The sequence below is a fragment of the Stegodyphus dumicola genome, chromosome 2 (assembly GCF_044657685.1).
Source record: "Stegodyphus dumicola isolate Sdum_Otavi_A_Nest chromosome 2, ASM4465768v1".
Classification (NCBI taxonomy): Eukaryota; Metazoa; Arthropoda; class Arachnida; order Araneae; family Eresidae; genus Stegodyphus; species Stegodyphus dumicola.
Genome location: NC_140769.1, coordinates 106,581,522 through 106,607,187, shown reverse-complemented (window position 1 = coordinate 106,607,187; position 25,666 = coordinate 106,581,522). Strand labels below are relative to the sequence as shown.

General features: G+C 30.6%; 1 protein-coding gene across 2 annotated transcripts in view; it reads right to left on the bottom strand.

Moving 5' to 3' along the window:
* Positions 1-308: 308 nt before the first annotated feature.
* LOC118194938 (neuroplastin-like) overlaps positions 309-25,666 on the bottom strand; it is a 183,778-nt gene continuing 158,420 nt past the window's right edge. The window contains exons 7-12 of one of the 2 annotated variants that reach the window (XM_085811005.1): positions 15,327-15,441; positions 12,567-12,712; positions 10,869-10,985; positions 5,073-5,249; positions 3,685-3,820; positions 309-505 (exon numbers count right to left, since the gene is read on the bottom strand). In XM_085811005.1, the coding sequence (XP_085667131.1) occupies positions 454-505; positions 3,685-3,820; positions 5,073-5,249; positions 10,869-10,985; positions 12,567-12,712; positions 15,327-15,441 (743 nt within the window). In that variant the 3' untranslated portion in view covers positions 309-453. Of the gene's footprint in view, positions 509-3,684; positions 3,821-5,072; positions 5,250-10,868; positions 10,986-12,566; positions 12,713-15,326; positions 15,442-25,666 lie in introns of both variants that reach the window. The other variant, XM_085811004.1, reaches the window with a different exon arrangement.

Genomic DNA, 25,666 nt, shown 5'->3' with positions numbered 1-25,666 from the left:
TCCAAACTTTAAATGTTGGGTCTTATCAGTAGCATTTAAATGTAAAAAATTATGTACTTTAAAATAATTTGTCACAAACACAACTGAAACAGAACTTAAATAAGGAAATTCGATGCAGAATGTCAACTGTTGTAATATAATCAACAATTCTGAATTATTCTTATAAGTGCATTAACTTAGGTTGCAAGAAATATATTATAAAAGATGTTACGTAATCAGAAAGTACAAGAATACAACTAATATTTTACTTAAAGCAAGAAAATTAAAAAGTATCTTTTTTACATATATTTTAATAAATTGACTATCAATTTAGCAGAAAGGCATTTTATTGAATGAACTAAGAAAATGTACAAAAAATAAGATCTTTTCTACATACATATGTAAATGTTAATATGTGTATACAGATATAAATATAAAAACAAAGGTAATGTAAGAATGGTGTAGCTTATGAAATTATTTACGGTGCCTCACATCACGAGATTTTTCATCTTGATCTGGAATATTTCTGCTAAGAAATATCAAAAATTATTAAGTTAAAAAATAAAATTTTTCAAAAAGAAACAAACATTAATTTAAAATGATTTTACAGCATGATACTTTTTATATCATTTCATACAGTAATTAAAACAGCACATAATCACTAATAAATCAGTTAAGAGACAGATCAGAGAAAAGGTTCATAAAAATTTGAAACTATCAGCAAAGGTATAAAAGGAATACTAAAGAAACCTGAGTTGAACTTAATAATTTTACTCAATGAAAGCACCCTCCCCTTAAGCAGATAACTCTCACATTGCTTTGCCATAATGTAGTAAGCAAAATTTACCTAGATATATAACAGAGAATATTATGAATGAACCTGAAAAGAAGATACAAATGTAATGGTTTGGTTTATTAGATTAAGGCAAAGCACTCGAGGGCTATCTGCCTTAAGGGAGGGATGCCTTTGTGGAGGACTTTTTAAGGGAAACTGGCTCGTACACATGTTACACATGGGGAAAACCACAAAAACACCCACAGATGTAATGAACAAAATCTTTGAAATCTTTCAATTACCCAGCCCTCCATACTGAATAATTTAGTTCTTGGTTCTCTGACTTGTAACTACTATGCCTGTATGCACTAATTCTATCCTACCTCTTTTACTACAGATTTACTTTCTTTTATTCAATCTATGGCTTCAGATGAAAAAATTTTAAGTTTGGAAGCTTATTGCTCCTAAATATGACACCTGAATAATAAATAACTTTGATTAAAGAAAAGTTAAAACTCCAGATAATCTATAAATACCAAAATCCTTCTTTCCTAGTGGTAAAATCTGCATAACACTAGAGGGCGCTGAGAGCGCCATTGGGTGTGTTCAGTTAGTTGATGGAAGATGTGATGTAGTGATAATGTGAGATTTCCAAGATTTTGATATTATTATATTTAATTAAATCAATTTATATTTTACTGATTGCTGATTATTGAAATTTGATGCAATATGTTTATTGAACCACTACACACTATTGAAAGCTGGATAACCACTGAATCTTCAAACCAATGATGTGCATTAGGTGCATCTGTCATTGGAAAACCAGGTAAAAGAATGTTTATTGAATTATTGAAACTGAATTATACCTGGCTAGAAATTAAATATGGCTGAAAATCTGTCAAAGTTGAAGAAGAAATGCATTAGATATTGCCAGAAGATCCAAACTAGCTGTCATCTGGAGTGACAACGCCATGAATTTCAAAGGTCCGAGAAATATTCTTAACGCATATAATGAAATTTGCAAATCTGACTCAATTCAAGGATTTAGTGCAGAAGAAGGCATCCAATGGAAATTTATCCTACCAGCTTTTCTACACTTTGGTGGACTGTGGGAAGCAAACATAAAAGCAGTGAAACTGATTTTGTTAAGGGTAGCAAAATCAACTATCATGTATTTTGAAGAGTAAACTGCTTTAGTTATTCAGATAGAAGCAGGAAATGCTATGTTATCCTTTCCTGAACCACATACTGCTTTGGATTCACTTTCTTTTCATTCCAGGTGGGAACTAGGAACCAGTGGCATTCAGAATATCTAAATCAACTACAAAATCATGCTAAATGGAGCATTTTGCAGCCGAACATACAGATTGGTCAACTAGTACTGCTAAAGGACTCCAACTTCAATCCTTTGCATTGGCCATTGGGTCGCATCCAGCAAGTGTATCTATCCTGGTGCTGATGGTCTGGCCAGAGTAGCTGAAGTTAAGACGCCTACATGTGTTCTTCGGTAAGCCATCAACAAATTTATTCCCCTACCATTTACAGACTGAATAATATGAACTTGAAAAAACTTTTATTTTATACATTTTAATAATTTACCAATTTTAATATTTAGTGTAATTTTATTGACTTTAAAATTTATCTGAATATCTGAAAATTGAAACGTAAACTCCATAGGAGTTTAAGCAGGGAGAATATTGTAAGACCTGCATAACGCTACAGGGCGCTGAGAGCATCACTGGGTGTGTTCAGCTAGTTTATGGAATATGTGACGTAGTGATAATGCGAGATTTCTAAGATTGTGATATTATTATATTTAATTAAATCAATTTACATTTTATTGATTGCTGCTTTTTGAAATTTGATGTAATATTATGCTTACTGAACCACTACACACTATTGAAAGCTGGAAAACCACTGAATCTTCAAATCGCTGATGCACACTCACCAAGTTAAACTTGAAAATTATAACTATACTAACACCCCCTTTAAAGTTAGGAAATTGTATGAATGTTGAAAACACCAATGGATACAGTAAGAACTGGCTAATGCTGAAATCTTGTTATAATAGCACTACTGATAAAAGACATCATGGGATGACAAAATGTGATAAAAAGAATTTCATTGACAAATTATAGTAAAAAGAATTCTTCATGTTCTGCATTAAAAAATATTAACATTTCATTTTTTAAAACAAATATATGCATTTATCCTAATTTTTACTTTTCTGAGAGCACTTAAGATACATAACAGAAATGTGCAATTACTACTATAAAGAAATACTCCAGCTCAAAGCCAGACAGTTTCTGAATTTGGGTGAACAGCCAATTTGTGTATTATCATCCTTTCATTTTGATTCACATTTTCAGCAAACTGCTGAAACAGACAGACTGAAAGTAACTGTCATAAAGAAACAAACAGTTGAACTGCCAAAAGCTCTGTTGTAGGGAAGAGGCAAATGAAAAACTAGCTAAAGGAAATGCATGTTCTTTCAGAGATATTTTATCACCAGGAAACTTCAAATGCTTCAATCCAAATGGTAACTATTTCTAATGACTCTGTTAAAAGTCTTCAGAATAAGAGTCAGACATTTGGACTCGTATGTCTTAGAAATTTAATTCTGTTTTAATTAATTCTGCATAAAATGCAAAAACTATTCATAAAATTTAAATTCATTTGAGATGACATCCATTTTTACTACTCGATTCCAAAGATAAATAATGTACATAATTCATACCTGTTCAAGGAAGAAAAGTTATTGACTGTTATGAAGTGATAAATTACACTAATTATGATTCAAATCAAATACATACATGCAAGCAAGCAGATTTTTTAAAGTAGTTTTCACAAAAATATCAAAAATACATTTTCAGTATTTTACAAGAGAAATTGATACCATTAACATTTCTTTCTAAATAATGAAAACTTACTTTTCAGTATTATGTTCAGTTTCAGATTCATCAAAATCAGGCTTCTGCCTTCTCTTTTCATAAATAAAAATGATTGTACAAAGTACACCAACTTCAGCACAGATTCCCAGGAAAGGCCACAAAGCAGCATATTTATCTAAAATAAGCAGAGTGAGAAAAATACTTGAATAAAATGACAGAATTTCTACATCTTGCGAGATAAAAAGTTCATTACTTGATTAAAACCATTAAGACTAAACCAAAATCTTTGATATCAAAAGTAAAGATATTCAAAAACTTATTTACATAGACATAAAAATACGTTTTGCATGAAAGAACACGTGTAAAATACGCAAGTAAACACAAAAAGCCTTTACACAGAAGACTATGTATTTAATATCCAACATTAATAATCATAATTCATAAATCATTCAATTTATACTGTGCTTAAGCTTACATATTTATAAAAGAACTACATCAGAGGAATTTTAATATATACATACGAAATCAAATATATACATATTTCATATCAAAATATATACATAAAATATAAATATTTCCTCAAATGCCTTCTCAAATGTGAAAAAATGTAATACCTAAAATCAAGTTTCAATCATAAATGTAAAAATTGTTTTTCAGATGAATGTTTAAACAAAGAGTTAACTAACTTTTAATTGTTCTTTTGAAGAAATGGTGTGTTTGCGAATTCTTGATTCCAATTCTTGCCAAATATTCTCTATGGGATTTAAGTCTGGAGATTGTGGTGGTGTTTTTATTATTTCAGGACAGTTATACAGCAGACAGAGTCTAACGTTCAAAGCACTGTGCTTGGGGTCATTGTCCTGGTAGAATTTAAAATTGTTATGAAGGTTCAATTTTCGTGCTAAGATTTCAAATTTTGATTTAAAATGTCAATATACTTGTACTGATCCATTATACTGTCAATAAAAACAAGATTACCAAATACAGCGGATGACATACACCCCCATACCATAACTCCTTCTCCACCATGTTTTACTTGTTTCTGTTACTTGTTTCTGTTTTACTTGTTTTACAGTTCTGTTTGCGAAATTCTTCCCTGGGTTTAAAAGACTTAAGTTGACTAAGCCTATCATTTAAACACTGAAATTATAAGAAATTGAGACTTAAAAAAAAAAACTTAAAAAAACTTTAAAAAAAAAAAAAAGTTTTTAATGTTTTAAAAAAGTATCCATTGATAGTGCTAATAACCATTTTGCTTCATTTTAAAGTGAATCTTCGGCATAAAATATAGTAAAATATGATTAAAAGTTTGTATCTATCTTATATTTAACATTACATAACATATCTTGGTACAATTAAACCAAGATGCATAGCATATAGACATTAAGCAAATGTACTTTTAACAGCTTAAATTAATAAAATCATACCTTTAACTCTAACCAAAATTGAAGCATTTGCAGTACTAATTTCGTTTGAGGCAATACAAGTATAATTTGCTCTGTCATCAAACTGGGCATCTGCTATTATAAGTTCAGTGCCTTCAATTCCTCGAGCATCTGATTTTATTTCGATTCTGCTATCAGACAGATTAAGCAAGTTATTACCTGAAAAAAAATGAGAGTGTAAATATGATGAAGTATACTCAGTACACAATTTGAAATATTTTTTTATATTCAAACTAAGAAAACCTAGTTAGAAACCTAATTAGTTCTTCAATTCAGTTTTAACTGACTATAATCCAGCTTTTTGTCTTGAAAAAACAAATGAAATGAAATTGGCAAATATTAATCTTATAACAATATAAATTCACAATTAATACACAATTCAAAAATATTTTATTAAAATAAAGACAGTTTGTAATTTTATAATGAGATACAACATATATACTTACAACAAACAGTCATATCAAAATTCATACAATGATCCATATTTGCAATTAAACAAGTAAATATAGGAATATTTTTATCTCACAATTTATAATGTCTTCTTCTTTTTGAATTATTTTATGGCAAAGCATACCAAAACCATCCTGTGTAAGAGAAAGGAATCCTCTGTGAAAGGCTTTTTAAGAGAAACCGGTTAATATTATGTTACCCATGAGAAAAATCCCATGACTCCTATGCAGCCAGCCTATTCATAAGATCTGAACTGGGGTCACGCTATCAGCATTCAACAATCTTATCCACTCAGTCACTAAAGGGCCGCTCCTAGTTGGAAAAAGATTATCTTTTGAAAAGAACTGCCAAAGAATTTTCTTAAGGAAAATGCAGTTTTTCCAGAATTACTTTTTAATTTAGTATTTTCTTTTTTAGACATTCAACTGCAGATTCAAAACTAATATCAATAATGGCATTTAAGCAAATAATAGTTACTCTTTATCAGAGTCAAATGAAGAATACCCAAACATGCAATCATCAATGCACGTTCTTTCTCTTGCAACTTTCTAAATCATTAAACTGCCTTTGGCAGACATAATACAGAATAAAGAATAGAAACACTATTATAACAAAAATATGCTAACACTCTGGCTTAATGTAACATCAATGCAGCTTCAGGTCATGTAATTATATTGCAGGGATGACTAAGTTTCATGGCAATAAGAGACATATTTAAAGATTCAGGATTTTTTTTTTCGTGTGTGTGTGTTGGGGGAATTCAAGAGCTGCAACTAGATTTTCGAAGAACCACAGTTTTATATTTACAAAGTTTTAAATATAATGAAAGATTTTCATGAACATTAGAAGAAATTACATGAGAATTTTGTATTTTGTCTGCAAATAACATAATAACATTTTGTAATTGAAAGTATATGTCTAAGACGATTAATCGTAGATATATACTTTCAATTACAATTTTTTTTTAAATACCATGATTAGACATTTTTAAATTCACAAATATCAACTTTATAAAAATAATAAACTATAACTCTTTATATAGTCCTCTGATCTCTATAGTCATATTTAAAAAATTTCATACTCATTATAAAATACAAAGTTCGACTTCTTTATGATAAAAATTGACTGGGTTATTCACTTTAGAAAGTATGGATATTTAAACATTTCCAACTTGCTTCAAGAGGTTGTTAACAAATTAATCAGAAAACTTCAAAATTGATTTTTTACTTTCAAATGATATTCAGCGATATTCTTTAGTGATTTACTAGTGTGCAATATTCAATATACGATTTTGTTACAAATGGTATGCTGAAAGAATTTTCACACAAGTAATTTAAAAATTTTCAAAAGTCAAAAACATCTTACTAATGTTCCCATAAAGTTTTATTACCTTTAGAATTATTATCTAATAATCATACCAAAAATTGAATGAAGTACAAATATTTTTTAATATTTGATTCATGTAAATAATGCTACAAGCTGACTGCTATATGTGGTTTTTTTCCCTAAAACATATATTCAACGAATCTGTGAATACAATCCCTTTTTTGTAGGAAAAAGAAATTTCATGATAATTTGTGCATATATGCTCATAATTTAATCTGTTAACAGCAGAAACATTCTTATAAACAGATAGATATTTTATCTTATGTACAATTATGTACAAATGCAAACATTTCAGACTTCAGTTTGCACAGGTGTCCCAGAATATAATCAAAATCTTTAAAATGTAATATCTTGGTCAATTTGTGGCATACAGGAATCAAATTTTATCTATTTTATTTTTTATAATGAATACAAAATTTTCCTAAACATATGTACAGGCATAAAGAAAACATATAAAAATTTAGATTTCATTATTTTTATGAAACTGATCTTTTATATTTAAAAATGCCAAAATATGAATATTTTAGAATTGAAAATAAAGGTCCATGACCAACAACTACTGTGTCTCACAAAAAGTGATGGAACACTTGTGCTTTACAAAAGGAAACTGTAGTAAAATAAATTAAAAACACATGTAAAACTTTTTTGTGGGTGTGTTTCATACGTAAATTTAGTAACAATTATTACATAACATACATTTTCTCAAAATATTATAATATTAATTTAATAAAAATATAATTGTTTAGAACGGAGCAAAAAAATGGCTCGCATAAGTGATGGGACACTTACTTTTCCATCAAATATTTATCCAAAAATTTTACTTTCTAAAACATGATTTAATTTTCTTGGGATGGATTTGGATAATTTTTTTGTGATTTCTGGAGTGATTTTACCCCATTCTACTTGAAGCATCGATTTTAATTGTTCTTTTGAAGAAATGGTGTGTGTGCGAATTCTTGATTCCAATTCTTGCCAAATATTCTCTATGGGATTTAAATCTGGAGATTGTGGTGCTGTTTTTATTATTTCAGGACAGTTATACAGCAGCCAGAGTCTAACTTTCAAAGCAGTGTGTTTGGGGTCATTGTCCTGGTAGAATTTAAAATCGTTACGAAGGTTCAATTTTTGTGCTGAAGATTTCAAATTTTGATTTAAAATGTCAATATACTTGTACTGATCCATTATACTGTCAATAAAAACAAGATTACCAAATACAGCGGATGACATACACCCTCATACCATAACTCCTTCTCCACCATGTTTTACTTGTTTTACAGTTCTGTTTGCGAAATTCTTCCCTGGGTTTTCTCCACACCAAGATTCTACCGTGAGAACCAAATATATTAAATTTACTCTCATCAGCAAATACAACTTCATTCCAGTAATCAGAATTCTTATTTATGTTGGATTTTGCGAAAGCCAGTCTGAGTTTTCTATTCGTTTCATTTACGAAGAATTTTTTCCTAGCTGCTCTACCGTGATATCCAGAAGATCGAATTACTCTTCTAATAGTCTCAGGATTAACAATTACTCCATATAATGCTTGTAAATCAGCAGCAACTTTAGGAGCACTCATTCTTAGATTTTTTTTAATATTTCAAACGATAATTCTCTTTATTCTATCAGATAGCTTTGATGGTCGGCCAGGTCTTCTTTTATCCTGAATGATATGATTCTTTTTATATCGTTTAATGATATTGAAAACTGTTGAATGACTCAAGTTAACTGTTTCAGCAGTTTCCCTAATAGATTTTCCACGTTCAATATGCAAATTAATAACTAATTTTCGAATTTCAGGCAAAGTTTCTTTTCGTTTAGCATTTATTGCTGCACAGAGCTAAGAAACACAAAAATTCCAAAACGAACTGGAGAGAAATACTGCAGACGATTTTATAAATTATTGCCAATTGCTTTTGAGTGAAGATGAAAACCCCCAAAAATATTTTTATTGCGGAATTCAGACGATTTTTGTTGCATAGTACGTAGGTGTCCCATCACTTATGTGAGCCATTTTTTGCTCCATTCTAAACAATTGTATTTTTATTAAATTAATATTTTAATATTTTGAGAAAATGTATGTTATGTAATAATTGTTACTAAATTTAAGTATGAAACACACTCATAAAAAATTTTTACATGTTTTTCTAATTTATTTTATTACAGTTTCCTTTTGTAAAGCACAAGTGTCCCATCACTTTTGTGAGACACTGTATGAAAATATAGGTAAGGACTTGTGTTGACATGATGTATAACTGCGTGCAAAATTAAGAGAATTTGCACATTATGTTAAATTTCTAAAAAAACTAATGGGCATATCTTAATGAAATTTGGTATAATTTTATAACAGAGAAAGATGAACTTTCAAAGTCATTTTATATACACGATTATTAATAAAGCTCATAGTGCATGGATGTCCAAAATCCACATTGTGTAGTATCGAAGCGCAAAAGAGTCTATGGTATGGTGCCCCCCTCCCCCCACAGCCAGAAAGGTCACACAGTGTGAAGGCATACTGGACAGGAGGCAAGTGAGGGGTTCTCGTAACATTCCATACAACAAAATGATGCACAATGCTAAATAAGCTCTTTTGTGCCCTGTAGTATACTGAAAGCAAACAAACAGGTCTTCTGGCATACAGCCCTATCTCATGAAGCCTTCGAGATGTGAAGCTGTAGTAGTCTCATGTCGCTGCTTTTAAAGATCAAATAACGATCCAGATTCTTTGTTGTCGATATTGATCTCCCTTATCCAGGTCTTCCTGATATGGATCCAGTGTCCTGACACTGTTTCCACAAATTTTATATTACATTGGGTGTTACACCAAGCTCTGCAGCCACCTGCATTTGTGATAGGCTTATCTCCATTCTACCAACAATTGTCCATCTCACTTCATCATCCATACATACTCGTGGCTACTGATTTTACCTAATACATACTAAAATTTACTCTTGCCAAAAACACATAAAATGTCACAAAGAAATATGAGTGCATAAGTCCTAAAAACCTCTCGAGTGTTTATATCTCCTCCACAATCACAGCTCCACATATATATATGTGTGTGCAACTCTGATTTATGTATTCAACTCTGAATGTTTGCATTATTCTTCGGTGGCATAATTAGTTCCTTTAGTTCAATACTTTTGATTTGGTAACCACAATTTGATTTTGTTAAAATAGATATAATCATAAATTTTAATTCTGTGCTCGAGTGAATATAAATAATTGATTCTTATATCTGCTGCTCAGTATTTAGGAAACATTATGCCTATGATATACAAATCTGATAATAGTGCAAAATACAACTAAATATTCTTCTCTCAGAAAACTGAGCATTCCCTTCTATCATCAATAGTTGGAACTTTGAGGATGGCCAAACAGATGGAGAATCTGCAAAAGCTCCTACACTAACTTATGTTTAAATGCAATTTTAGCCTGTCAGTGCAGAACATCTTCATTTCATGTTAAACTTCATTCTAACTGCATGTGCCTTTCATTTCTTGAATTGGACAGAAATCACTGCACACATAAATACTGACACAAAAGTATAGCCTGAAAAAAAATATAACCTTAAAATATGTTTAAAATGCAAAATGGGAGCTATGAACTTTATTTACTGTTTTAAAAACCACTTTACATCCACTGTATGTGGCATCTATAAAAGAATAACAGCATTTAAAAAACACATAAACCAAACTGTTGCCGTAGCTCCTGCTGAGACATCCAAGGTAGCTTGTAGTCATCTACCACCAAAATTACTTTAATACCTAATGAAGCTTTTAATCTGAAATAACAAACAAATATAACAATACTACATCTTCTTTTAAAATATGCCCATCGTGGTTTCAAATAATAGCTTATGTAAATTAATCTTCAGAACTGATACTACTCCTATATGACAATTATACAAATTTATCATTCTAAGGTTAAAAAAAAAAAATGTACCTTTAAGCCATTGTAAAGTAGGTAGAGGTATGCCTTGAGTGACATTACAGACTAAAACAATGGGCTGACCTTGAACTACATTACGTGAACTATCAAAAGGTCCCAGTTTCACAATACCTAAAAACCAAAATTTCATTAAACAGTTGATTAAACGGGAAACATTTTTGTTATGAACAATCACAGTTTCATTATCTTTGCTTAGACCTTTAATAATGCTAAGTGTTGGTGAGAAACTGGAAGTGAAACATTTCAGTCTTAATAAGAAAAATAATTACTGATACAGTCAAAAGTCGTTAATCCGGACTCGTCGGGACTTCGGCGATTCCGGATTATCGATTTTTCCGGATTATAGATCATCAGTTTAAATCTCGTAAGATGGCATGCAGAAATTCTAAAATTAAAAATATGAAACCGTAATTTATAAAGAACAATTATGATCTAAAGGGAATCAAAATTTCATTCTTCATGTCTTTATCCATCTTTTGCAGCAATTCCACTTTTTGTTTAATGAACATCGAAACATACTTTCATTTTGTACGATCCTTTGGGAGCTCCAGAATCGGAAATTCTATTTGACATAATCGAAATTTCAAGTTTACTTTTATAGTATTGCTCTTACAGTCTGAAAAAAATAATAAGCCGGATCCAATTCGAAGATTAAGGAACAACGCAATCATCAACATTAACTGAAATAGATAATGAGATAATTTTAACTTATACCGTCTGTTATACATAAAACGCGCACGCGAAAACGTATTCTGCGCTTGCGCATACGTAAAAGGTCTTACGCGCACGCGTAAACACCTATGCGCATGTGTCAACGCGGCGCGTGCGGAGAAAGTTTTCAGCTTTGAGGTCCGGATTATAGATTATTCCGGATTATGGGTGTCCGAATTAACGACTTTTGACCGTATATGCAAGTAATTCATTTAATGTCTGCAAATTCTGAAATTACCTAATAAAAGATTTCAGGCAGCATTTGCTTGATGACAAGTGCTTCTAGATTCAAGAATGAAACAAAAACATGAAACCTCTCATGGAGAACATCATAAGAGAACAAGAGACTGTCAATTTACATGGGGGAATTGTAAAATTGAAGAACTGGAGGCAGCTGGTTTTCCCACTTTACAGTGAACTCAAGGGTATGGCTTTTCATCATACCCAATCCCCACCCAGCAGAGTTTACATCTGCTAGATGGAGATTTTACATCTGCTAGATGGAGATTTTACATCTGCTACATGGAGATTTTACATCTGCTAGATGGAGATTTTACATCTGCTACATGGAGATTTTACATCTGCTAAATGGAGATTTTACATCTGGCATCACATCAGTTGTGGTAATGTGACTGATGCAATTATAAGTAGCAGTGGCTGAACTATAGCCATTAGAAAGTGTCTCTTTAATATGAATCTTAGATATGTTTTCATATGTTATTCATTTTAAAGAAATCACAAAATTGTATACACTAAAATAATAAATATGAACTCGTATTAAATTACCTCTATACTTATACATTAAATAAATTGCATACTGTAGACACTGAATGAATTTCTTGTATCAATAACCAATTATTTCTCACCTGGGTTGAAATATCTCAATCTGCATTTCACCTATACCACTAACACAGACTTTTTTTTAAAAAATTATTATATGTAATTTACAAAAAGAAAAAAGTTCTTTCAAAGTATACTTACTTCTAACTACAATAGTTGCATGGGCATCACCAGATATGCATGTGTAATTACCACAATCACTTTCAATACTTTTCTCAATTGACAGTGTATTAGCTTCTAATCGTATTCGTGGATCAGTTGTATTTACTGCCATACCATTCTTTTCCCTGAAAATGAATAACAAAATATAAATACATATAAAAGTTTACATCTTTCCATTACAGTCACTTGGTATTTATTTTCCTTATAGGACCATTGTCACTGATTCCTGGAAATAATTGTCTTCATACCCACCATTTGCACTGCCATGTTTTTCATATGAATCATTTTTTTAACCTTAATGGATTTTATGACTTGGGATTTGCCAACAGGTGAACAAGGAGCTATCCTGTTTCTTAATGAAAAACATTACAAAACGTCATGAAAAACACAAAATATAATGATTCCGAAGCACTAGGAAAAAGTTTCTTTAAAATGGAATTTATTTTTAAGCTGGAAAGTGTATACCTTAGAACACAGTCTTGAGGCGTACCTTCTCGTTCAAAGACATCCGAAAAGAAAAACTCAATTTTAAAATCTGTGCATCCAAAAAATTGGAAGGTGCTATGCAAGCAATTACATGAAGCTCATGCTAAGAAAAATTGATTTTATGAAATGACGGTTTTGTACACTATGAAATATATTTTTTGCATCAAAAATTTTACCAACTTTATGATCTAGTTTTTTTTTTTTTTTTTTTTTTTTAGAATTTGATGTTTTTACAATATCCTTATTTAAATCATGCGCCAAATATTCTGAATTAGAACACTCATTATTTTTACTTGATTTACACTTGAGGATGTAAGTGAAGAGATTCATTTTCTTACATTGTATTAACATAGCATGCTTGAAATACAAACAATTTTACTTCTTTAAAAAGTTTCTATATTTTGTATTCACTAATTAAAATCTCTCTAAAAAGCGTTACAAATTATCTTACTCTTTGATTGTAACAAATTTCCATTATGTAAAAAAACAGTAGAGTGATTAGAAACTTTTGATTAAAATCATCGATACTCTCTTTGTCTCAAATATTTCCTTATCGCTCTCAAAATTTTTTTGCATTTAGTTTTCATTTTAATCACTGAAAAAAATTGTTTTTGCATGAAAACAGTTATTTATACACATTAATCTGTAATTTGTTTTCATAAAAAGCAAAAGCATGTACTAAGTGATATTTTGTTTTATAAGATAAAGTACAAGCACTTTGTTAAAAACTTTATAGCTTATCATTAAGTCCAATGATTCATCTATCATAAGCATAAAAGGATAAAAACCATGCTTGCATAACAATGAATAGAAACTTCTGTACAATATAAATACATTTAAATAGCAAACAAAAGCTTCTGATTCAGATATATATATATATCTACAGTAATGAATATATATATCTACACTGAATTTAGCCTTTCTTATCATCAACAATGATAACACACACAACACGGGCAAACCGAACGACATAGTCATCAATTCCATAATACCTTTTTACACAGCCATTTCATTTCGCATAACACCTTGATTTGAAAATGCACTTTTCCATCTTTCACTATCACACTGATAATGCAGAAGTGCATGACATATAACAGTTATCCCATGTAGTTAGACTGAAATGGATTTATTAGACATGAAATTGCACATTATATGCAAAAGGAAGGGATGTCATTCAGCAGCATCCTCACGTTTATGTTACACACGGAAAAACCACAAAAACATATATGCCAGTTTGCTGGGATCTGAATCAGAGTTGAACCACTCTTTAGTGGACTTATTTACTCAACCAACAATGAGCTACTTCTAGCATTAAAAAGCAACTGCATATATATAAACAGCACTATTGTATATAAAACAATGAATTCTTGAGAAGCAAAGAAATTATTTGTAAGAATATGTTTGTATCTTAATGCAACAAGCTAGGGTGTTTGTTTTTATATAATTACACTTTGCAGTGGATAAATATTGTTGCATTTATCTTAATCTCTATTAAAAATATAACAAATCATGCTAGTCAATACATTATTAGCAATATATATATGATATAAATGAGAAAAAGATGTAGCAGCAATTTTGTTTGCCACAGAACGTAGATCCATATTGAAGAGGAAGAATTCTGATTGCATTGAATGTTAATCCATAATGAACAGGAACCTTGTCAGTAGAGGCAGATTAAATTCCACTTATATTTAAATTTACATTTGTTGCCACAATTCACATGGCACTCTAATCATGCCCATTTCCAGAACATTCACATTTTTGATACCACTGCGTTAGGAAGAAAGAGAGTATACTAAATTAAATTATACAGCTAATTTAAATATTTTTATTTTACATATATACATACTTCTGAGACAAGTGTCAATACCATAATTACATACATAATATTTGTTTAATTATCACAGAAACAAAAATGCAGTTTGTAGCTTTTACAGATTTGAAATTTGAATAAAGCTGTTACTGAAGTCAAACAGCTCATCTATAAAAATTCCAATTTCAAGACTTAAAAAATCATTTGTGAAATATAAACTTGGAAAGTAAGATTTCTAGAAATCTTTTAAGATCTAGATTATCTAGCAGTTATAAAAAGATTCTTAATAAATACTAAATAATTTAAATTTGACAAAAATTATATATGCAATACCAATAATGTTCAGGGAGTAAATATGTTTAATGATTTTTTTAATTTCATATTTTCAAAATATTAATTTTTACAATTTTGAATATGAAATTAATACTAAAATTACTTACCACTGTATTTTAGCTGAGAGATCATCAGTGTTATTACACTGCAATACTAATTCTTGCCCTGGTGTTAATATAACTCCTCTTCCAGGTTCTTCTTCATTTGTAATAATTTTACTATCTAATGGGAGAAAATATTAAATGAATCAATGTTAATTTCATGGTTACTAGTTGTTTTTTCAAAGTCATAAAGACTTAATTTGTTTTATTATTATTATTATTATTATTATTATTCAGTGTTCAAGAACTTAAGATAAAAAAGCAAATACATTGTTGTTATTATTGCAGTTGTTATTAACAGTTTGTTAAAAAAAAACTTTTTTATATAGGAATAAACACATTAAGTCTGTACTGACAGTCTCAGCCACATGCTCATTGTTACATTTTCTTTATGCAATACAATGTTTCCAACAAACTAGATGTTATTATTTTCTATTCAACAGCACTTTATAATTTAATGATAAATTTGAGAGTGATTCTGTAGTTTACTTATGCAATTTTCCCCCTTTACTGGTTTTTAAATATGTAATTACTATAACAGTATTGCATTGATTTAAAATTATATTTTTTATTTTTGTAATATTACACTGTTTATAAGGAATATGATATAAAAAAAAAAGAAATATCAGAAACGGAGAAAAAATAATGCAACTAACAGGGCTGTTCTTGGCGAGGGTGCAGCGTGTAAAAGTACGTGGGCAGTGAAAATCAGGAATGGACAAACTCTCGCGATACGATGACTCAATATTTAAATTCATTGTAAATACTTATCACAAGTAAGTACTTTTTATACAGCTTGTCACAATGCATAATAGTACTTGGTGAGTATAAAATAAATACTGAGTATAATAAGTACTTGGTGAGTATAAAATAAAAATTTTATAATCATTGAATTTTTTTTTTTTTTTTTTTTTTTTTTTTTTTTTTAAATTTGGGGGTGGCAATCTTAGGAAAGTATGCAGGCAGCCAATGACCTAGGAAGGGCTCTGATACCTAAGCAAATGAAAGCAAAACAGAAGTTTAGCAAATAAATACATGAATGATGCGAAAGTCATAACACACATGAAATAATAATAAATGCTTTTCTTTCTTTCAAGAAAAGCGACTTATCTTTTAAATAAAACACGTAGAGTTTATACTATAGGCAGGATCTAGCTTATACCTTGGCAACCTATGACCCAAGGGTCACCAAGTGACCCATTTCATAATTTCAAGTAACCCACTTGAGTTCCAAAAATAAAAGATACTATACAAAAATAAATTATAAAACCATAAACATGAAATGAACACTTGAACAATGTATAAAAAAATTAAATTCAAAATAAATAATAACAAGATTTTTGTTTGATTACAAAGCTGCAGTAATGTGCATGCAATTTTATTTTAAAAAACTAACATCTTGCCTATCGAAGTTTAGCCATCACACATGTGTGTGATTATGGCAAAACCTCGAGGGCTATCTGCCTAAGTGAAGGGATGTCTTCGTGGAGGACTTTCTAAGGGAAACTGGCTCATATACATGTTACACATGGGAAAAACCACGAAAACGCCCATGCAGCCGTTCGCGGGATTCGAACCTCAGACTGAACTATCAGTGTTCAGCGACTTTACCACTCGGCCACTGGTGGGCTCCATCTAGCCTAAGGAGAAATCGAAGTTTGGAAAAGCTGATCCACAATTTTTAATTACCAATAATTAACCTTGCCATCTTGTTCACAATTGGTTCAACTTATAAATGCGAGCAATATTTTCACACACAAAATTTATTTTAAGTAAGAACAAGAGCAGCAAGTATGAAAATTCAGATGCCTGTATTAGTTTTAAAATGACTAATTATAAACCACACAACTAAATTGATGTTATAAGTTAAGCATCAGGAGATGCCACTGATATCAAAGAGAAAAATAAGATTAGCAGCTATGGATAAATATTATAGTCACCAGATTCACCTGTGAATTTTTTATCTACAGGAGGTCACTTCAGAGCAATCATTTATCAACACAATAATACAGATTTTACTGTATGTTTTCAAACTTCCATCTGCACGATACATGCAGTCCAAACAAAATGAGTCCAATACACTGCCTAACAACAAATTATACCAACCACTTTTTTAAACCACCTTTATAATTAAAATGCATTGCCTTTTAAATGATCATATGTAGCCACTTTTTAATCACCCTGCATACATTATCCTTTAGAATGCCACAAAATTCTATCAATTTAAAAAGAAAATAAATTTTATAAGGATTAATAGAGAATTACACACATATAAATGTGTGTGTGTATATATATATATATATAATTATTTATTAACTAATGATGATAATTACTTAGTTTATTGATCAATTTTCAATTTAAAAATTTCTATTTTTCATGATTAAAATTGAAATTTCTTTTTAAAAAAAGATTTTTGGGATTCAATTTTAAATGCTTCTGGGTTAATTCAAATACAATTCTATTAACTTTATATAAGGAGATAAATATACTCAATATTACATTAGTCAATAAATAATTATTTTATTACTTTGCAGCTATTGCGCAAGTATTAGGAAATTTATTTTGATATATCAAGGTATTTCAATAAATTCATTCTTTTATATACATTAGAGAAAAGTGTATAAAATCTAATTTTGAACAAATTTTATACAAACCTGATGCACTTACATGGCAGAGTAATGGTTTTACTTCCAACTCAAGGCAAGTAATTATCTTATTAGACACAAAACCTTTTGAACATAATTTAGTAAAATTTTATTATGTATAGCAATTTGCAAGACAAGCTATAAATTAAAAAATAATTCATAGCAACATTTCATTCAACTCTATAAAATATTCATTTAAATTGCATTTTTCAGACTAGTCCTTCCCAAACCTTTAAATCTACTCATCAAATTCAGTGAAACATTTTAATGACAGTACATCAGACTCAATATGCAAGGAAAAATTTTAAAACTAAAATATTTCATACAAATGTAGTTTTTAAAGTTGGAACAAAATTAACTGATTTCAAAGTTCAATTTCATGATTGAGAAAATACTGCGATTTACACAATTCAAATATTGTACAAAAAAACAACTACAAAACACACAAAAACGCATAACTGCAACAGCCTAAAAGAGCACAAAAAAAGAGCATATATATAATGCTTAGCGGTTAAATATGTAAATATTCTGAAAATTTCTTCTAGTGAAAGAGAAAATTACTTTTTTTAAATCAAATAATAACATTATACGAATTTAAATCCGGTTACATATTTTAAAAATCAGACTCAGGAGTTAAATAATTGTTAGAATCTTAAGAAAAGCAGTACTACAAAAAGCGAAGTTCACTAAATAAAAAATTTGAATTATCGCAGGCAGCACTCCTGAAAACGAACGAGAAAAAAAGTAAAGTTAGAATTCTTTCATTGATTTTTCAAAATTTTCGAAGAAGTTTACAAATGAACAAGAATAATGAGCTTGGTAGTCTTAAAATTTTAATAGTAACGTGAATTACTTCTAATAAAATAAAAGTTCAATTACCGCAATATAGTTAACACAAAATTATACGTCAAAGAAATAATGCTCTTCGTCTTCTTTTCAAAGGCGAGAAATTGCACTACATCAACTGTGTTCCTCCGTAAAACAAAGATTGCGAAACCTAATTTCCAAGTAACAACATTTAAATGGAACCACTTACCTGATGCAAGAGTTGAACTGAGACATATTAAAATACAAAGCAAGGATTTACAGATGAAATTCTTCATGGTTAACCTTTCGCGCATTCAAAATACTTAGAATATTTTAAATTTAAGAGCGCAGCACTTTACAGGCTGCACTTTAATTTGAAAGAAATCACGACCGCTAGATTTTACAACATTAAAGCAAATACTCTCGTTAATGAAGTAGCAGGCGAAAGAGTCAGCTGATAAACATAGCCTCGTTTCCAGTTTCGTGTGATGTCATATGCGATAAGAATAATCATTGTTGACGAAAGCTTCACGACAAAGAAAGTGAATTCTATTCTATTTCATTTCAACTGTAATATGTTTTGTAAAAGCTATTTCGTTCATTGAACAATTTTTCGTAATTCTATCTAAAACATCTTCATTCTAATCGTGGTCTGGATATCTGCTATATTGTGTCGGATTACTGTGTAGAAAGAAAACCGTTTACCATCTGTGCGCGCATTTTGTGTATCACTGTATGACAAATACTTCATAAAATGTAAAAATTGATCGAAAAATTTCTTGAAACTATAATAAATGAATATACGCATGTACAATGGCAAGTTTTCGTATAAATAAAGAGATATTTTAATAATAATAAATCTGAAAGATTTCAGATATTAACGGTCGCCCAAAATGTGGTTTTATCAATAGAAATTAACAAAAGACATGGTCCAAGTAGAATAGCAAAATATTTCGTACTAAATGAATATACATTTGGACTTACATGGGAATGTTATAGGCCTTCAATCTATTTGAAAAGAGAAAAAATATACAGTGTCTCACAAAAGTGATGAGACACTTGTGTTTTACAAAAGGAAACTATAGTAAAATAAATTAAAAAAAACATGTAAAAATTTTTTGTGGGTGTGTTTCATACTAAAATTTAGTAACAATTATTACATAACATACATTTTCTCAAAATATTAATTTAATAAAAATACAATTGTTTAGAACGGAGCCAAATATGGCTCACATAAGTGATGGGACACTTACTTTTCCATCAAATATTTATCCAAAAATTTTACTTTTTAAAAGGATTTTATATTTTGTGGGATTTCCTTTTACTTTTAAAACATGATTTAATCTTCTTGAGATGGATTCGACTAATTTTTCTGTGATTTTACCCCATTCTTCTTGAAGCACTGATTTTAATTGTTGTTTTGAAGAAATGGTGTGTTTGCGAATTCTTGATTCCAATTCTTGCCAAATATTCTCTATCGGATTTAAGTCTGGAGATTGGGGTGGTGTTTTTATTATTTCAGGACAGTTATACAGCAACCAGAGTCTAACTTTCAAAGCAGTGTGCTTGGGGTCATTGTCTTGGTAGAATTTAAAACCGTTATGAAGGTTCAATTTTCGTTCTGAAGATTTCAAATTTTGATTTAAACTGTCAATATATTTGTACTGATCCATTATACTGTCAATAAAACCAAGATTACCAACTCCAGTGGACGACATACACCCCCATACCATAACTCCTCCTCCACCATGTTTTACTGTTGGCACCAAGTTCTCTTTGCGAAATTCTTCCCTGGGTTTTCTCCACAACAAGATTCTACCGTCAGAACCAAATATATTAAATTTACTCTCATCAGCAAATATAACTTCATTCCAGTAATCAGAATTCTTATTTATGTTGGATTTTGCGAAAGCCAGTCTGAGGTTTCTATTCTTTTCACTTACGAAGAATTTTTTCCAGGCTGCTCTACCGTGATATCCAGCAGATCGAATTACTCTTCTAATAGTCTCAGGATTAACAATTACTCCATACAATGCTTGTAAATCAGTAGTAACTTTAGGAGCACTCATTCTTGGATTTTTTTTTTAATAATTCGAACGATAATTCGCTTTATTCCATTAGATAGCTTTGGTGGTCGGCCAGGTCTTCTTTTATCCTGAATCATATGATTCTTTTTATATCGTTTAATGATATTGAAAACTGTTGAATGACTCAAGTTAACTGTTTCAGCAGTTTCCCTAATAGATTTTCCACGTTCAATATGCAAATTAATAACTAATTTTCGAATTTCAGGCAAAGTTTCTTTTCGTTCAGCATTCATGGCTGCACAGAGCTAAAAAACACAAAAATTCCAAAACAAACTGAACAGAAATACTGCAGACGATTTTATAAATTATTGCCAATTGCTTTTGAATAAAAATAAAAACAAACTGGACAGAAATACTGCAGACGATTTTATAAATTATTGCCAATTGCTTTTGAGTAAAAATAGAAACCCCAAAAAATATTTTTATTCTACTACGTAGGAGTATCTAATGGTGTCCCATCACTTTTATGTGAGCCATTTTTTGCTCCGTTCTAAGCAATTGTAATTTTATTAAATTAATATTTTAATATTTTGAGAAAATGTATGTTATGTAATAATTGTTACTAAATGTAAGTATGAAAACACACCCACAAAAAATTTTTACATGTTTTTTTAATTTATTTTATTACAGTTTCCTTTTGTAAAGCACAAGTGTCCCATCACTTTTGTGAGACTCTGTATAACGTAATTCTATAAAAATGTTTAATACTTTAATTAAATCGAAAAAATAAAAAAAAATATTCTTAAGAACTATATTGTTTCTAAATAGTTACAATGTTAATCAGTAACAGACAGATAAAATTTTAAAGATAAATATTTTACATTTTACCGAAGGGCAACAGATTCTAATGAAAAGTGAAACAGCGCATTTACAATGGACGACGGGAAATAGCATTTCGGGATTCAAAATCGTAACTTAAAATGCAAGCTAAATTTACATATTGCATCGCTCAAGATAATGTATTTTTTTTCATAAAAAAATTGGACTTTTTTCCTGCAACTATACCTAATATTTTAAATATCAATTCTCTCCTAAAAGTCCTGTTTAAATTTTAAATATTTTAATTGCTTGAAGAACATAATTTAAAATTTTGCTTTCTTAATGCTAATAAAATTTAATTTGTAACTGGTAATATGTTGCTATTACTTAATTTCGTATAAACAGATAATAATTAAGTTGTGCTGAATGTAGATCCAGAGATGGTTGAAATTTCACAGCCATAGATCTTTTCAAAATTAATTTATGTTCTTTTTTAAATTAATTTAATTTTTTCTACAATAACAAACACTTTTCTCATTGCGTTTACTGACGGGCGAACAAAACAGGAGCATTTCACACAGAATCTATAAGACTTCAATGAAAATAAAGGAAAAGTTGTTTGATTCTAGAAAGTAAATCTCAACACAGTTTCTCTCTCGCGTGCGCTTTCCGTGCGCATGCGCTTTAAAATCGGTGCATCAACCACAAATCAGAGAACAAAAAAACCCTGGTCCGCGAAACTTTTTCACAAATTTAAACGGTCCGCTGGCGAAAAAAAAATTGAGAAACGCTGGTCTAGACTTCCTTCTGCAATACGTTAAGGAGTATTTAACATGCTTGACTTAAAAATGAATATATGAAAAGCCACTAGGCCTGGCTCTGGAGCTGTAAAAACGCGGATGTTCTTTCTAAAGAAACTGCCCTGAAATACTGAAGTACGAAGCGTTTTCGGAAACTAAGTACCGTTTTGAAAAAAAAAAAAAAAAAAAAAAAAAAAAGTAGTAAAACAGTTTTTTCGAATCCAATTTTATTTTTACATGAAAATACATGTCTTAAACTATTTTTCAACATAGTTTCCGCCAATGATCAAACACTTGTCATAGCGGGTGACCAGTTTTTGTATACCATCGTCAAAGAAACTTCCCGCCAGTTTCGATAACCACGACTCCACAACATTTTTCGTGTCATGTTCAGATCCAAAGCGCTTGCCACCAAGCTCGCGCTTCATGTGCAGGAACAAGTGATAGTCGGACAGCGTCAAGTCCGGGCTGTACGGCGGGTGATCGAACTGCTTCCAATGAAACTGTCTAATTAACGATTAAGTGACACCAGCAGTATGGGGCCGAGCATTGTCATGGAGCAACACAATTCCTTTACTGAGCATTCCTCTTCGTTTGTTTTGAATGGCACGCCTTAGTTTTGTTAAAGTCTCACAATATCGTGCCGCATTAATGGTTTCACCTCTGGGAAGAAATTCAGTAAGCAAAACGCCTTTTCTATCTCAGAAGACAGTGCACATGATTTTTTGTGATGACATTGCCACTTTGAACTTTTGTGTTTTCGGAGCATGAGTGTGTCTCCACTCCATCGATTGTTGTTTCGATTCTGGTGTGAAATGACACACCCAAGTTTCATCACCTGTCACAATTTGTTTTAGAAAGTTTTCTCCCTCATAACTGTACCGCGTGAGAAATGTCAGGGCACTACCAAGTCGCTTTGTTTTGTGAACATCAGTGAGCATTTTTGGAACCCATCGGGAACACAGTTTGCGATAATTTAAGCGGTCAGACACAATTTCGAACAAAACAGTACATGAAATTTGTGAAAATCCCTCTGAAAGAGTTGTCATTGTGAAGCGTCTGTTCTCATGAATTGCTTCATCAACTTTCCTTACCAAATCATCGGTGACAACAGAAGGCCGACCACTCCGAGCCTCGGCGTGGACATTTGTTCGACCTGCATTAACCATTCTTACCCACTTTCTCACCATTCCATCACTTATCGTGTATTCACCGTAAACTTCTGTCACTTGACGATAAATTTCGGCCGGTTTAACATTCCTCGCGTTCAAAAATTTAATCACGGCACGAATCTCACAGTCAGCGGGAGAACTAATTGTTTTAAACATTTTGAATGTGTACAGCAAACTGAAAATACAACATAGAGCAACCAAAATGGCGACAATTGAAAGTCAGTGAACAAGAAAGACTAGTGCGCATGCGCGGGACGCCTACCACAGCCCTGCGACGGCGCTAGAATGAAACGGTACTTAGTTTCCGAATACGCTACGTACTTAGGATTTTTAATCAAAATCACTTTAAAACAGGAAGAAAAAGGGTTCTGCGGTAGCTAGAGAATTTTCTCTCGAGAACGGACAACATCCGAGATATTCCCATTGATATTTACATGAATTAACCTCCAATTCCCACCTTAATCCATTTACTTCTGACTATCACCACTTTCTTTTTCATTTCTGCAAAATAAAACTTAGCGATTTCGAATTTTGTTATTAATTGCACTCATTATAGCAAACTGAAAATTTTCTAACATAGCTGGTCTTCAAAAAATAATATTCTGTATTCCGTTTTCCCACAGTTAAGGCAGCACCTCGAGCCTACACGTTCTGAATGCACTTTGTTCTCCACCCGAATATGCGCATCTCGAAGGCTGAATTTTGGATTTCAAACCCGTTTTTACATCTTTGTGTGAAGTAGAGGAAATATCGTAATCGTGAAAATTTTCGGTTAGCAGATTATATACATTCTAACCGTTCCCGAATCCATTTTGACTATTTTTAGTGGAGGGGTGACATGTGTAAGTACGGATAGAATAAATGACTCTTCACTCAAAAACGGACTACATTTTTGGAACGTCTGTACTTACGTATGCATATCAGATAACTCAAAAACAATTAGAATGTTGAAATTTTAAGACAAAAATGTTCATGTTTTGGCCATGTCAAACTAGAATAATAATAATACTAATAATTTTGTACAAATAACGAAATATAACTCTATGCAGTCTCTGGGTTCCTATACTTATATTTGGGACAGTTTTTTATTCATTATGGAAAAATAAAAATACAAGAAGTTTGACTCCTGTACAACTAAAATTGATTGAGATATTTAATCTCAAAATTTGCAGTTTTTGATGTCATTCTCAACTTGCCTTAATGTGTTAAGTTAGAATAATTAAGTTAGAATTATTTGAAGAAATGAGTTTAAATGAAGTGCATAAAAAAAGTATATAATTTAATCGGCCGAGCAAAGAAATCATGTGGTGTCCACATCATATATATTTTTATTTATCTTGAGTTTTGTATGAATTTAAGAAGGCTTGATGAAGAAAATTATTTAAAAGCAACATGTTGCCATTCAGCAAAGAATAAGATATTTAATTTTTCTTTTAAATTTAATCTGTCTGTTATTATTAATTAACAAAATTAAGCAATCTAAAAGCAATAAATACAGTTCTTCATCTCTGTTACTATTAATTACTATTTGAATTCGTTATACTAACTAATTAAAATCTTTATACACTTTTGTCTTTTTTACAATAACTATTTTATGCATCTCGTTGGGCAAGCGGCTAGTAATAATACAGGTCATCGGTATCCAAGTGATGTCAGGAAGACATACAGAAAATTTAAAGATCGTCCATGAAATCTTAATTTAAAGATCGTCCATAAAACTTTCACTTGGTGTATAAACTGCCCTTACTATCAAATCCTTTAAATATTTTAATCAGCGTTATCAGTTGATGAAAATTTTCAGGGACATGCCTCTTCTTGCTATATCCCTTACTTGTTTTAGTTTTCCACATTTTGCTTGCTTTTACTTTACGTTTGCTATGATTTTTAATTCACAGATAGGCATATTTTTCTTTCGATTTCTTTCTTTGGACTTCGAAAAGGAAGTCAAAAAGCAAAGAAATGCTTGTAAGTGAAAACAGCAAAAAATGCAAAGTGAATTTTATTTGATGTTGACGATATCAAATGCATTATACAGGCCAATATTTCTACTTATTAAAAAATTTATCTCCCGTTTTT